At 35.8% G+C, this 15,701-nt stretch overlaps 2 protein-coding genes across 2 annotated transcripts; one reads left to right on the plus strand and one right to left on the minus strand.

Annotated features, from left to right (window-relative positions):
- The first annotated feature begins 6,256 nt into the window (after window positions 1-6,256).
- LOC147481200 (uncharacterized protein At4g02000-like) lies at window positions 6,257-6,835 on the plus strand. The gene has a single exon (XM_086578863.1). The coding sequence runs from the start codon at window positions 6,257-6,259 to the stop codon at window positions 6,833-6,835; it is 579 nt and encodes a 192-aa protein (XP_086434989.1).
- A 5,848-nt stretch (window positions 6,836-12,683) lies between these two features.
- On the minus strand, window positions 12,684-13,273 carry LOC147481201 (hydrophobic protein RCI2A). Its single transcript, XM_086576139.1, has 2 exons — window positions 13,048-13,273; window positions 12,684-12,961 (listed from the first exon to the last, which is right to left on the minus strand). The coding sequence occupies exons 1-2, from the start codon at window positions 13,126-13,128 to the stop codon at window positions 12,878-12,880; spliced, it is 165 nt and encodes a 54-aa protein (XP_086432265.1). The 5' UTR covers window positions 13,129-13,273; the 3' UTR covers window positions 12,684-12,877.
- Window positions 13,274-15,701: the final 2,428 nt, after the last annotated feature.

The raw sequence follows: 15,701 nt of genomic DNA on the forward strand, positions 1-15,701 counted from the left end.
ATGCCCTTTGGTTTGAAGAATGCTCCTTCGGAATTTCAGAATATTATGAATGAGATTTGCAATCCTTATTCAGATTTTGCTATAGTCTATATTGATGATATTCTAATTTATTCTAAATCTCTAGAACAGCATATTAAGCATTTAAAGATATTTAAAGAGCTTATTAAACGAAATGGTTTAGTAGTGTCGGCTCCAAAAATGAAGTTGTTTCAAACAACTGTTCGTTTTCTTGGACATAACATTACTGAAGGAAAAATTATTCCCATCGACAGAAGTATTGAGTTTGCTTCTAAATTTCCTGATGAAATTTTAGATAAAACTCAATTACAAAGATTTCTTGGTAGTCTGAATTATTTGGCAGACTATTATAAAAATCTTTCACAGGATACCTCTATTCTATACTCCAGATTAACAAAGGTTCCAACCTCTTGGAGAGTAAAACTCATACTAAAGGATGTACAGAAAATTAAGCTTAAGGCAAAACAATTACCTTGCCTATCTTTGCCTAATTTTAACTGGTTAAAATTGTGGAAACAGATGCTTCTAACCTTGGCTATGGTGGCATCTTAAAAGCGGAAGAATCCTATCTCTAGTAGAGAAGAATTAATCCGTTTTACTTCTGGAACTTGGAAGAAAGCACAAATTAATTATTCTACTATTAAACAAGAGATTTTGTCCTTGGTAAAGTGTATTCATAAATTCCAGGATGATTTACTAAATCAGAAGTTCTTGGTACGTAGTGCTGCTAAACAGGTATTACAGAAAGATATCAAGAATATTGCTTCTAAACAGATTTTTGCGGGATGGCAAGCGGATCTTTCTGCCTTCGATTTTGACATTGAATATATCAAAGGTAATTCTAATTCTTTGCCAGATTTTCTAACTAGAGAATTCTTGCAGGGATCATGAGCACCTCTCAGAGAGGCAAAGGTCGTGGTTATACCACAAGAGGCCGTGGAAAAAACAAAGGAAAATATAATTTCCTTGACAGTAAGGAGCAATTTCCTCCATTATCACAGCAAAAAGGAAAGTCAATGAAAGAGGCAGTCCTTACTCCTTTGACTCCTTATGTCCCTAATAAAAGGGCAGATCAAACAGTCATTTATCTTCAACCAGGAGATGAGCAGTGGTTGCCTGATCCTTGGGAAATTCAAAGAAGATATTTTGACACACAGCAGTATCCTGTTGTTGACGGCAAACATAGATATATCTATGAAGAAATTTTAGCTTCGGCTACCTCCAGTATGGATATTCACCATACGTTACAGCATCCTGATTCGGAATATAGTCCGATCTCTTACAGCAAAGCAATCTTTAAGAGAATTATCTCTTACAATGAGTGGGGTTTAATTTGGATCCCAACAAGTGTCGAAAATTGAGTTCGACAAATATCCTATATAACTACTGGGACTATATCTCAGCTTTTACTAATGTGTTTTTCTATCAGAATTCTCACAGGAAACACTCATGGTTTATCAAGCTATGCCCACAGTCCATCAAGACTGACTATCCATATTGGATCTTTCAGTGGTGGGAGTATTTTGGTCCAGAATTGGATATTCTCCCGGAGAATCTTTTAGATATTTTTCTAAAATGGGTGACAATCATCCTCGGTGAAAGGCAATGATAAGATGCCAAGAGGATTATCATCCTTGACCTTTTTTTACCATATATGGTATTCCTTGGATATTCAAGTGGGATTTTAGTTGTGAATATAATCACCTTAAAAATTCGATCAAGAGAAAGTTCTATTCAAGATGGTGGATTTCTTTTCCAACAGATGAAGCCATCATCAGCATTGAGAATGATTTGAAATCATTCATAGAACGGAACTCCCGAATTAATCCTACGGAAGATGTGGATCAGGAAATCCTTTCGATATGATGAAGAATCTTATCAAATTTGAGAATCCGGTTTCTCGATAGCCAAATCAATGAGTTATGCATGGAGAAGCTTAAAAATCATTTTGTAAATTCCTTTAAGTTACCGTTTTGGAATCGAGGTACTTAGGAAATTTCATCCTCGAAAATGCAATGCTATCTTCTCAAAGATGATGATGTTTCCATGACATCAATTAATAGTCGGGAAGAAGCAAACCAATTTGCTTGCTTAGCGGGGAAGGTCGGCCAAGAAGAAGAATTGGGTGACAATTTTGATATTACAGAAGCAATAACCCAGTTATATCCAAGCTCTTCCAAAACTCCAGAAGAACCTATGGACATATGGGCTAAGTTCAAAGAAGCCCTTAAGGCAAAACAGGAATCCAAGACTACTTCCTTTAAAAAGTAAGGAAGTTCAGGATTACACGGCAAGTTTTCAGAATACCCCAAAGATAATAATAATTATCTTTTCAGCATAATGGCAGACACTATGGCCCAAATTAAGGACCAGAAATAGAATCAGCATAATACTTACAGCTGTATTACTTTATCCAAGAAGGACCCATGAAAAGGACATTTCACCTTTTTCTTTTCTTTAAAGTCAAAAGGTAATGGAATAAAATATCAAAAGGATTCTTATCCTTTGAAGACAGAAGTAAAAGACAAGTATGCATTGTCAAGGTGGCCCAGTCGACTGCAATTATTGAAGCACACGTAGCCACTTCCTGTGCGGACTCCAAATTATATTTTGAGTTCCGACTAGTATAAAAGGGATACCTCACCCTTGTTGAGGGTATCCAATATTTTACCTTTCAATTTTCTTTCTAGTTTGCTAAGAGTGATCTCTATCTCCCCTTGTAACATACATCCATCCATATAAATAAAAGTTCAGTTTAATCAAGTGTTCTTGCTGCTGACTGATCTTCTTCCGCATTAATCAGGTGTTTTACCTGATCTCTTTCTCTCTTTTACTTGGTATCAGAGCCATGGCAGCTTAACTTGAGGTTAGTGCATAACGGTGAGGAAATGTTTTACAATTATATTTAATTGTATGATTTCTAAGAAAAGATGTAAGTAAGAGATATAAGTATGATTAAGGAAAAAGGTGTGAGGGTTACTCTTTAGGACTACTTGCTTAAAGGCTCGGTTTTCGACCACAAGAATGTCCCACTGGATCCTAAAAAAATTGTTGACTCTTCCTTTCCAGTATTATGAATAGTATCTTATTAGAGATAAAGTTAAGATTACTTAATTTTATTCTTGTTGAAATAAGACTATTTGCTTTGGCAAAGGGTCATTATTGTTTCTTTACGTTTATATTGGTAACTCGGGACGCCACCAAAGTCGTAGGGTATATCTTTGTGCCGTTTAGCGAAAGCGTTTAGGCGTTTGCTCCCGTAAAAGCGAATGAGGCGTGGTTTTACTTAATATAAGCACTAAAGACTTGATTTTGATTATACTGTTTATAATATTTGGAGAAGAAGACGATGTGTCAATGATTACATCAAGAATAGTTTTAATACTATTTGGTATAGTTATAATTCATTATACTCTACCTGTTTTGCACTAACACCTCAACCCCCATGGCACAATCATCAAATAATGATGATCTGAGTTCAATTAAGAACACAGAATTAATCGAGTATGATCTCGACACACAGGACAAAATGAATAAATGGACAATCCCTAATATGGATCCCAAAACCATATATAGATATGGTAACTGGATTGAAAAATTGACCAGTAAAATTGCGGTAAAAACTATGGAACAAACTATTAGTTTAAATTCCATGAGTAATAATTTAAATCTTTTAAGCCCTCGTGATTTATATCACCATGTGAAGAAATTATAAATTTATTCACATAGGCTTAATCTGAGGTTGCTTTCGGACCATTGACCCTTTTGGGAATGAATGCTTGTATCCAAGCAACACTTCGGAGATGCTAGGTGTCTCGACTATTTACCGTCCCTTATGGGAGGCGGTAGAGACTAGTCTTTGCCATGGACGGTCTATTTTGATGTCTATCCTAATTTAAGTTTAGCTTTATCGGATAGAAATCTTTATGATTCTCAGATCATTACAAATTGGGCTAAAGGTTATAACTTTTACGGATCTCAAGTGATAGGAATTACTTACGAGAATTCACTACAAGGTGTTTACGGACTTTAACACCTAATGTATGCGACATAAAACTACACCGAGGTAAAGGCTGTGTTAATAGACACAAATCTTTTAACTTCTAGTGTAGCAACACCCAGGATGATTCCTTGGAGTGAGATTCAATTTCCAGAATCATGGATTTGCAGAAACGCTGTTCAACCACAGCCAATCATTAATAATGATTTGGACCAGATAGTCCAAACAACAGAAGGTGAAGTTATATTGAACTTTAAGAAACCTTTTGTTGGTAGAAGTTTGTCTTTGAGGTCCCCTTACAAGATCTCTATACCACAATCTTCTAGGCATTCAGTTTCAGAAACTGAATCTACAACACAGTATAATCAATCTGTAGAAGAGATCCGTATCTCTAATCAACAAATACCACATGGTATTTATACACAGCAAGCTAGGGACTCTCCCACAGCATCAGAAATGGATTTTGTTTTATAAGATGGATTATACACCATATGAAACTTATCAATTCTATAAATTAAAATATGAAGAGTTGAGTAAATATTTTACTCCTCTGAATTTGAAACCTATGCTTAGACCTTATGATGATTATTATGATTATCATGGAGGAATTGTACTCCTCCGACAAAATGGTTTTGCTTAGAGTATCGAGAATCATAAAATTCTGAATGGTAGAGCCGAGTGCAACTCACGAGAAAAGATATCGATGATTTTCTTAAAAGCCAAACAAGAGGCTAGGCTTATGGCCGAGGTAAAATAGATTTACCTAAGGAAAATACCTTAATTAAAAGGAAAATAAGTTACCTAATAAAGAGGTAATTCAAGAACAGGAAAGGATTATTATTCCACCTATTGCAAAGGAGGAGATCACTACTAAATATAATTTTACTCCTGTGCATAATTATATTGGTGTGTTAGAATTTCATCGAAAAAATGGACTACTCTTGATGAAAAGGAGATGACAGCTATTCATCCTCCAACAACACCTTTGAAACTGAAAGATAGTCTGGAGACTGCGGCTTATATCAAGCTTACCCAAGAAGAAGCCCACAAATCTGTGAAGATAGAGGATATTAATAAAATTTGTAAACATAATAATTATACAAATTTGTGTTTACAAACTATTGGAGCTCAATTAATCAGAATTGAGAATAATACTGAAAATATCCTTAAACATACCCCTAGGATTGATCCTAATAAGGATAAAGAACCTTTAAAGAATATTTCTTTAAAACAAAACAGTTCTTTTGGTCATATTAGACCATCTATTCATCCTCCTGTGGATATTCCCAATTTCAAACTGGATCAGTCTTCATCCAAAAATGATTTTATTGAGAAATTATACACCCAATTAAGCAAATTAAATCTTAATATTCTTTCTCAAGAATCTAATTCTGAAGATGATATTAATCCAAATGAAATTTTGGATATTGAAGCAAATTTCGCTTCTCCTAATCTGAATAAAATAACTTATGAACAGAATACGCAGAAAGTGAGTCATATAGGTCACAGCAAGAACATATATTAAGTATGTTCTTTCTAGTTTACAAATTTGCTTTATTATTATTTTTTATTTTTTTATTTTTTGGGTTGCCCAATGCAATTTCATGAGTGCCCGATTAAACTACCATTTAAAAAGAATTTTTCCAGTGCTTACTTCTAAGTAATGATTTTATTAAAACTTCTTATCCCAATCAAACATACTCAATCCTTGTGCTTTCAAAGTTTTTGAAACATCATTAGGTCAGTGCACTAGAATCCTCAACTTTTTTTTTTGTCTTGCCGAGGACGTTTGCTTGGTCTGCGAGAAATCACCCATGAGGCTCCCCAATGACCAAAAACTTCTCTTCCCCTTCCAAGTTTTTGAATTTGAATTTTGAATTGAATTCAAAATCAAAAACCTTCAAATCAAACAATATTATATCTCGTGTGTCTTATCTTTCAATCTTTCTCTCCAATGTGCTAACTTTCTTGGACTCTCACTGAATCTAAGAAATCTTTCTCTCCTCGTACCTCTTTAAGGTTAGCTCTTTAGTTTTCTTTATTACTCTGGGTCTACCACAGAATTCTTAACTCGATCTTGCTGTCTAGAATAGCTATAGTTTGGTCTATCTTACAAAAAGAAACGATACTGATATCTCTCCTAGCCGGCCAGTTATGGCAACAAATACCCAAGTTATGTTGAGAGGAGAATCATCAGGCTCTACATCTCAAACAAAGATATAACTGTTACAAGTAGAAATGCAAAACCTCTTTAGCTCCAAGGAAAAGAAGGTGGTGGACATCAAATACAAAAACTCGAAGAGTGTTATAGATGGAAAAAACATGTTACTCGATAAACTGTTTGGAGAACGGAAAATTAATATTCAAGATATAGCTGATGAGCTACATCGGAGCTGGAAAACTCAAAGTCAGACAAGGTTGGAATTGATAGCAAAGGGTTTCTATAAGCTACATTTTGACAACACGGAGGAATATGATCATGTGAGGAAGAATGGACCATGGCTTGTGCACGGCTTTATTCTGTCAACTAAGAAATGGAAGAATCCGTCAAAACTGGAGGAAGATCCATCTTTTGATATGGTTAAGTTCTGGGTCCGAATCTTCGGACTACCAGGGAACATGATAAATGAGGAGAACATCAAGATTATTGGTTTAAGCTTGGGTAAGGTCAAAGCTATGGATCTGAACTGCTCGTCAGAATTCAAAATACCGGTGGCAAGAGTCCGAGTACTCATGGATATAAAAGAAAGATTGTTAAAAGGGATTGACCTCTTAATGAATCACGGAGATATCTTCGATTTCGCTTTTCAAGTATGAGAAATTGGATATTTTCTGTTATTTTTGTGGAAGAATAGGGCATGATATCTATATCTGTCAGCAAAACACAATTTCTCCTTAAGTGTGGAGGCTCTCGTAGAGACATAAAACATAATTTCTCCTTTCTGCTTAGAGCAAATGGCTTTTTCAATGGAATGGCTAATCTAAATCCTACCTCTGTCACGTTCTCCGGTACACCACAAAAACCAAGGTATGATCAGATTCTAGCAAGGAATAAGGGTGCACCGGGGAATCAAAACTGGGGAGGATCTGGCATCATCGCTACACCACCATGAGCAAAACAGGTGGGAAGACAGTACAGTTCAGGAACCGTTGGATCTGACCAAGGGGTCGCCCACTCTACTCCAGCTATAGATACAGAGATGACCGTTGGATCTAGAAACTCAGCTAGGTCAGAAAAGACCATTGAAAGCTAGATAATTGTGGGCCCAGGGTCAACATCCAACTCTAAGGTGAGAAGCATGGGCTTAGGCCTACCAGGGGAAAGTAGAAGCACAAAGGAAAATGTTGGGCCAGAGACAGATAATCCTGGTCAGAGATCATTAGTCATTTGGGAAGCTAAGATGGGCTTTAGTGATATGGACCTGGATTTGTCTAACAGAGATGGGCGAATGCACAAGAGTGAGTCTTGGTTTGTGTGGATAAGAACCAGCTGGAACCCATCCTCATCAACTCTAACTCCACAATAATCTCATCGAAAAATGATAAGACCGAATATATTCAGCTCTCTCTCTTCAAATCTCATCACGTCTGTTTCCAATGATAACATCCCTAATCCTGAGTCTCACCACACCTCAAACAACTCAATTCCGTCACTCTATGAACCTAACCAAGTCTATAGATTCTACAGTTTATCTACACGTGGGAGGGGCTTTAAAACTTTGGCTTCTCGAGGTCCAAAAAGGAAAATGGTTAGATCTGGTATAGGCTTAAGTAAAGCTCAAAGTATCTCTGGGTTTCCATTAAAAAAAAAAAAAAAATAGTGTAATCTGGTGATAGAAGGAACAGATATTGACAACAATGATGGAGATGGTTGGGTTAGAAGAAGTATAAGGGTTGCTAAGCACAGATCAAAAAAGGAAAAACAACTGGCAAATGATATGAGAGCTAGAGGAGAAGTCCATCTGCTTATTCCTAATGAGGCAGATGTCATTCCCATCTCTAGTGACTCAGTGAAGTGTGTAGCTTCTTTTGGGTCTTATGATCAGGCTATGTCTAGTGGAGTTTCTGCAAATAACTTAGCCAAAATTGGAAGATTCTTCAATTCCTCTGACTTGGGAGATTCACCTGTTCTGGACATGATGGGACAAAAGGTATGGTGGGATGTTCGACCTCCATTCATGAGAAATCTGGAGAATCATTATACTACCTACTTTAGGTTCATCAACTAAGATTTAATGTATTGAAAGCAGGGTGATGAGGATGAGGATACCCTACTTAAATTCTTCATATCTTTCTTATTTTTTCATCTTGTAATCTTTATTCTTTTAATTAATCAATCACCCTTTTAGCAAAAAAAAAAATGGCCAACCTTGCCACTAGCTGTGATGGTTCCAAATAAGCAGGTGGTGCCACTAGCTGTGGTAAATCCAAATGAGCAAGCTTTGGTCCCATTTATGGAGCAAAATCATCAGGAACTAGTAGGATATGAAGCTGACATAGAAGGGCTTGGTGAACAACCTAAGCTTTCGGACTCATCATTAGTGGTGCGTCATCTTCAGTTCCAAAACATCCAAGGTAATAAAGGAGAATCGCCTAGAGTTCAACAAGGTAACCTTTCTGGGTCTGAGGAATGTGAGAATGAAAGTTTGAATGGAGATTTGGGAAACAATGGGGGTATGTTGGTCTCTCCCTCAGGGTTCACGGTGGTTGTCCCCAAACAGTTACCTCTACGTCAATGATACACGCCTGGAATTGCCGGGGAATAAGTTTCTCTACAACAATTCAAAATCTAAAGGACATTTTAGGTAGGCATGATCCAAATATAGTGTGTCTCTCTGAAACAAAGGTTAGTAGTGATCGGATTAGTAGGATTAGTAAAATGGTTAAGTACATTGGTTGCTTCACTGTCCCAGCTATGGGTCTCAGTGGTGGGCTTGTTGTCCTATGGAAAGAGGGAGTGAACCTGGAGATCTTGGGAGCAACTCAAAACCAAGTGACAGGTAAACTTACTAATTATCACTGCTCAGATTCATGGTATTTCTCTTTTGTGTATGGTGAACCTATAGCAAGTAACAAACACAAAGTTTGGGAGGAGCTACGTGATGTAGCTCCTATGATCCCTGGCCCTTGATGCCTTTTTGGGGATTTTAATGTTATATCATCCCTAGATGAAAAAAAAAATAGGGGAAGTATATTTGATAAAAGTATGCATGAGTTCAATGATTTGATTGATGACCTAAGCCTTATTGACTGGGATATAAAGGCCCAAAATATACTTGGAGCAATAACAGAACCCCGGATGATCATATCATTGAAAGGTTAGATAGAGCTATGACAACTGATGCCTGGCTCCTAGCCTTTCCTCATATGCAAGTAAATAACTTAGTGAATGCTACCTCTAACCATCTTTCTATTATGATTAATCTAAATAAAAATGATGATAATAGGATTGAGCATGATAAACCTTTTAGATTTGATAATATGTGGTTCTTTGATACTACCTGTATGCCTGTTTTAAATACTGCCTAGAATTCTATTATGCATGATATGCTTGATGTTAATGTGGTTCTTAAGCTTAAAGTCACTCAACAACACCTGTCCATCTGGAATAAAATAGTGTTTGGAAATATCTTTACTAATATCAAGAAAGTGCAAAGGATTTGGAAAATATTTTGGTAAAACCATGTTCTCCAACCAATTATGAGATAGCTAAGGTGCTCAAATCTGAGCTGTTTGATTGGTTGGCAAAAGAGGAGAGTTTTTGGAAACAAAAATCTACAACACACTAGTTGAAAGATGGAGGGAGAAACACTAGATTCTTCCATCTCTCTACCATTTATAGAAGAAGGAAAAATAAGATTGAGAAGCTCAAAAAGAATGATGGGAGTTGGAGCTTAGGGAGAGTTGAAGTGGGTGCTAACATAAGTACCTACTGTAAAGATATTTTTAGCTCTGAACACCCTCAGGATAATGAGAGTATTCTCAACTTGTTTCAGCCTTGTATTACTAAGAGGGGGAATGATACCCTTATTGTTGTTCCTACAAATGATGATATTTTGAGGGTGGTTAAGAAGATGGGAAGCATGAAGGCCCCTAGGCCAGATGGTTTTCAAGGATGTTTCTACCAAAACACTTCGGACATTGTTGGGAATAGTATATTTGCCTTTGTGAAAGACTTTTTCATCTCTGGGGTGCTTAACCCTACTTTTAATTAAACTTTTATTGCTTTAATCCCTAAAGTAAGTAATCCTGAGGCTGTGGCAAACTTCAGACCTCTTAGCCTATGCAATTTCTGCAGCTATAAGATTATTCCTAAGATATTAGCCAATAGGCTTAAGTGTCATCTGAATAAGATTATCTCTCCTTTCCAAAGGGATTTCATAAAAGGGATAAACATATGAGATATTACTAGCTTGGCTTGTGAGCTGTTTCATAATATGAAAAACATGAAATCAAAAAGTCATAGTTGGGTTGCCTTAAATATGGACATGGCCAAGGCCTATGACAGGGTTGAGTGGTCCTTTTTGGATAATATCTTTGATAGGCTTGGTTTTATCAAAAATTGAGAACTCTTATTCATCAATGCTTATCTACTGTGTCTTTTCAAGTTTTGCTTAATGGTTGTCCTTTAAACAAGTTTATTCTTGAGAGAGGCCTCAAACAAGGGGATCCTCTTTCCCCATACCTTTTTATTATAGTGTCTGATTTGAGGCCCTATCTAGGATAATTGCAAAAGCTGAGATGGAAGAAAAAGTCCATGGGAACAAAATCAATAAAGTTTCTCCTTCTATCACCCATCTTCTCTATGCAGATAACTTGATCCTGTTCACCAGAGGAAACTTTGAGGATGGGGGACATCTCAAAACCATCTTTCAAAATTATTGTACAGCCTCTGGTCAGCTTATTAACTTTGACAAATCAAACATGTTTTTCAATAGGAATGTTAACTTTAGGAATAAGATCAAGCTTAAGAAGTTCTGAAAGATGAGACTATTTGACCCCAAAAAAAAATATATATAGGTATTCCTATTATGTTATTATCTCATAAAAAAGGTTGAGGACTTTGATTACCTTGTAAATAAGATTTATAATAAGATCAAATGGTGGAAGGTTAAGGTGTTATCTCAGGCTGGTAGGGCAACTCTCATCCAGTCTGTGGTACAAGTCACTCCCCTTTATGCTATGGCCACCTATATACTCACTGTATCTACTTGTAATAAAATTGACAAAACATGTAGAGACTTTTTTTGGCATAGTAATGAATACTCTAAAAGTATCCACACCAGTGGGTGGGATCACATTTGCAAACCCAAATCTGAAAGGGGATTAGGGTTCAGAAAAATGAGGGACATGAACTTGGCAAAGGTAGCCAAGCTCCCTTGGAAGCAAGCTACAGATATAAACTCTATATAGACTAAAACTCTAGTAAGTATTTATAGAAAAAAACTGGATTGGAGATATTCTAAAGTCTCCTGGGTCACAGAACTTATAATCTTATTAGTGAGGGTCTTATTTGGGGTATTAGGAAATTAGGACCCGCGAGGTCTATAATGAGCAGTGGCTTTGCTTATTGCCGATTGTCAACCCGCGAGGTCTATAATGAGCAGTGGCTTTGCTTATTGCCGATTGTCCTAATTCCTCCGTGGGACTCATAGCGGCACTTTGCTAATTGGTTTGGCAGCCACACAGGAAGGGTGAAATGGATGAATGATATAAACGGACTTCCTTCTACACCAATTTCCACATTTCAGAGATCAACTCTGTTTTCCAAAATGAACAAGTCAAAAAGGACATAACGATTCATCACAATCAAAATGAAGACACTGCTCAATGCTAGAAATCAACAAACCTAATTTGATAAAATCTAAAGTTTGTCTAATTTGTGATCCAGTGCAATATTTGGAGTGAGTTCATACTTCATACTTCACTTCATACTACTTAATTAATGAGTCCAGCAGGAGATCGATGCACTAGAATAATTTTCTTTGTACCCCGCCCTTGCCACATGGATCCTACGATCCTATCAATTTGGGATGAGCAATCAGCTTATCCTGCGACCATGAATTCTATGGCATATCCTTATCCAACAACACGTCAAAACAACCAACTTCATTACAACAGCCAAAATACAACGTAAATCCTAAATCAAGATTGTCAGTCCTAACAGTCTTTTAAGAAATGGTTAATTTTAAAATTGGTGACTACATTTGCCTCGACTTTACATCCCACTTACTATGACATATTGACATATATCAAAAGCTCAAAATTACCATGGCCTGAACCATTAATTACGAGTGATTCACTGTGAATTTGGTTCAACTTCAACTTCCCAAATCTGAGAACCAGATAAGCCATGACTATCCGTCTAACTTCTTCTTGTTACACGAGACTAGCAATGTTAATATAAATTATGCTCTCATAGTCGACAAGAATTAGTCACATGGGACGTCCACCTTCTTGGTGGTTAGGGAACACCATAATTTACTTTTTTAGGAAAAAAGTTTAGGAACCGAAAATATCTTTGCTTAGCATAATGCCTATACTTTATAGCTAACGGGGTATACTTTCATTATTGATAAAGACAGGCGATGATATAGATGAAGACTAATTTAATTTAAAACAAAACCTAACCCCTTATTCTACTATGAATTAATACAAAGGAACAAAACAAAGAAGGCCACCTTCAATACATACAGAAAAGAGTAACCAACCACACAGTTTAATTACCAACAACAACAAAAAATGGAAATAACAAGTACTACTGAATCAATAGCATCATAGCCATCATCTTCTTTGTAAATCAAGGAAGAGATAATAGTAGAAATACAAGTAGCGGCGACATGGTGTCTTGGTTCAGTTTTACTTCGTGATGACATAGACGGCATAAATTATTCCAGGAAGGTATCCCAAGATAGTTAGCACAAGACAGATCCAAAACTCCACCTGCAGCAAATTAAAAATTACTTTCCATTATCAAATTATGCTACACACGCATGCATATAAAAACACAAAGTAGTAAGAAAAATTACCCCGCATTTGAAACGAAGGAAAACGCCAAGCGGAGGTAAAATGATGGCTAACACAATCTCTAAAAAGGTTGCACTTGACATCTTCTTCTCTTACTTGAACTTATGCAATCTTATTTATAACTTGAGTTTTGCACACAATACAAACACACGAGAGAGAGAGAGAGAGAGAGAGATTTCCAATCAACTCCGGAGAAACAAGTGAAGCAAATCGAAGTGCAGAACAGATACAATTCATTGATGGATTTATATAGAAGAAGAAAACGACAACTAAGAAAAAGGATGGAGCCCATATGAATAACACGTGGCAAATGGCAACTGCTTCGCTGTGAATGGATGGCAGTTGGCTCTGTTACGATTTCTCTACTCCAACGTAATTTACAAAGTTACAATAGAAAATGGATGAGGCTGATGGAAGACAGCATTTTTTAATGATGAGATGGACCAATAAGAGAACACCACCTTCTTGGCCGACCTAGTATGAGATTTGCATTTGGAAATGGTATATACCAGTGTAGCAAAGGCGTTAAAGCGCACCTAAGGCGCAACACCCTTTTTGGAAATGGTATATACGATAGTAATAAAAAATAGATATATCAAATAAAAAATAAAATAAATATTAAATATGACATGAATTATTCTTGATTATTTTAGCCAAACTTTAAAATTAATTTTATGTGATTGTAAACATAAAACCATTATAGTCATTTAAAAGAAAAATCCAATAAGTAAAGAAGCAAAATAAAACTCGTATCTCTCAATACAATTTAATTTCAACTTCAATAAACTAAAATAATGAATCGATAAAATTGAGTCAAATGAGTTTTTCATAAAATAGAACACATGGATTCAATTTAGAATCCGTAAAACTTCATTTAAAATTTAATCCATCTTTTGTTTTCTATCAATCCATACAACTTAACAAAAACTAGTCAAAATTAAGTTTTAAAGTGACTCCACAATAAAACTTTACTAAATTTGTACAATTTCTTATATCATACAACAATTGGATCGAGTGTAAATGTGTCATGTATAAGTAAAAAGTAGATTTTTTGGCTTTAAAAATGACTACACTGGTATATACGCTTTTGTCCAATGCAGCCAGCAGCCCACCGACCAATGGATGGAAATCATGGTTGATCCAAGTGTATCTTATGGCTGAACGGCTGAACCCCACCCCACCCCACCCACGTGCTCCCCAGTAGCAGTTATCTAAACTTTTTCTGCCGTGCTTAAATGCAAAAGGGTGTTTTTGGCAAGATCACGTTTTAGTAGAAAAGCATATATAGAACATTGCAAAAGGTGACCCGCGAAGGAGAAAATCGCTCCTAATCATTTCTCCACCACACATCCATCATCTTTTTATCTATTTATTAATTTTTCGCTCTTAAGCGCCTAATAACAATTTTTTTCTCATGTAAACATTGAAGAAGATAACTGCATGACAGCAGCATATACAAATGTAAAATTAATTTTTTGTGTTCCAGACTTCTAGCTTCCAAGTAGATATTCTACTGAAAACTGCGTTCCACGATCAAACATACCCAACATTTGAGCTTCCAGAAGCTGAAACATCATTAGGTCCACCTTCATATCTATATCTCGTTCAGTCGTTCTCACTGCCCAAAAACACCACATTTACCACTAAAAGCCAAAGGCCCATCCAATAGCTTAGCCCATCAATTTGGACCCATGACTTCTACACTGAGCTGTGGACTTTGGTTATTGCCAATTGGCCCAAAGGGACAAAACTGATAAAAGACAAAATTCTTATATAATAAATCCAAAAAACCATTCTCATTTCAAAAACATTCACAAAGACAATAATTTTGAGATAATAAATTGATCCTCGTCTCAAATTTGGACTTATAAAAAAAAAAAAAGACAATAATGGGACTTGTATTTATAAATATGCACAAATGTCAATACATAATTACATACCACTTTAAATATACACAGATTGTGCATACCAAATATTACAAGAAAATAGTATGCACAAACATCTGTACATACCAAGCATGGAAAAACAAAATTAGAAAGAGTGAAAAATTTTAAAAATCAAGTCTGTCCTTATTAATAATTAAACATTCATTTTAATTATCAACTACATTATCAACTGCCTAGATACATAGACATAGTTCCAAGTTCATTTTCTAAAGATGTAAAGAAAATTATATATAATGATGAGAGGGAAAATACGTGACAATGTAATCAAACTTTTTTATTTAATAAAATGGGGTAAGAGACCTCAATAACAACTCTGTTTGCCAATCAAAAAAATAATAATAATTAAAACGTGAAATTTATTTTTTCTAGTAGTTACAAGTCAAAAAATGTTTTTATCAATGGTTTCAAAACAAAACTGTCACTATAATTAAAATTGGAAAGTGGGCATTTTGGCTTATTTCTTGTTGTCCTAAATTCATCCCTGGGACTGGTAGTGACTTCGCTAATTGGTTTGGCAACTACTCAAGGAAGGGGTGAAATGGATGAATAAACAGACTTTCTTATACTCCAATTTCCACACTTCAGAGCTCAACTTCAAGTCCAAAAACACATAACGATTCATCACAATCAAAATGTAGACACTGCTCAATGCTAGAAATCAACACCTAATTTGACGAAATCTAAAACTTGACACTGGAGTCCAATCGAGA

This window comes from Coptis chinensis, chromosome 8, assembly GCF_015680905.1.
Source record: "Coptis chinensis isolate HL-2020 chromosome 8, ASM1568090v1, whole genome shotgun sequence".
Lineage (NCBI taxonomy): Eukaryota > Viridiplantae > Streptophyta > Magnoliopsida > Ranunculales > Ranunculaceae > Coptis > Coptis chinensis.

Coding starts and splice junctions, on each gene's coding strand:
- LOC147481200 (XM_086578863.1), top strand. CDS start 6,257: ATGCAAAACCTCTTTAGCTCCAAGGAAAAGAAGGTGGTGGACATCAAA.
- LOC147481201 (XM_086576139.1), bottom strand. CDS start 13,128: ATGTCAAGTGCAACCTTTTTAGAGATTGTGTTAGCCATCATTTTACCT. Junction 12,962..13,047: donor TCCTTCGTTTCAAATGCGGG/GTAATTTTTCTT, acceptor AATTTGCTGCAG/GTGGAGTTTTGGATCTGTCT.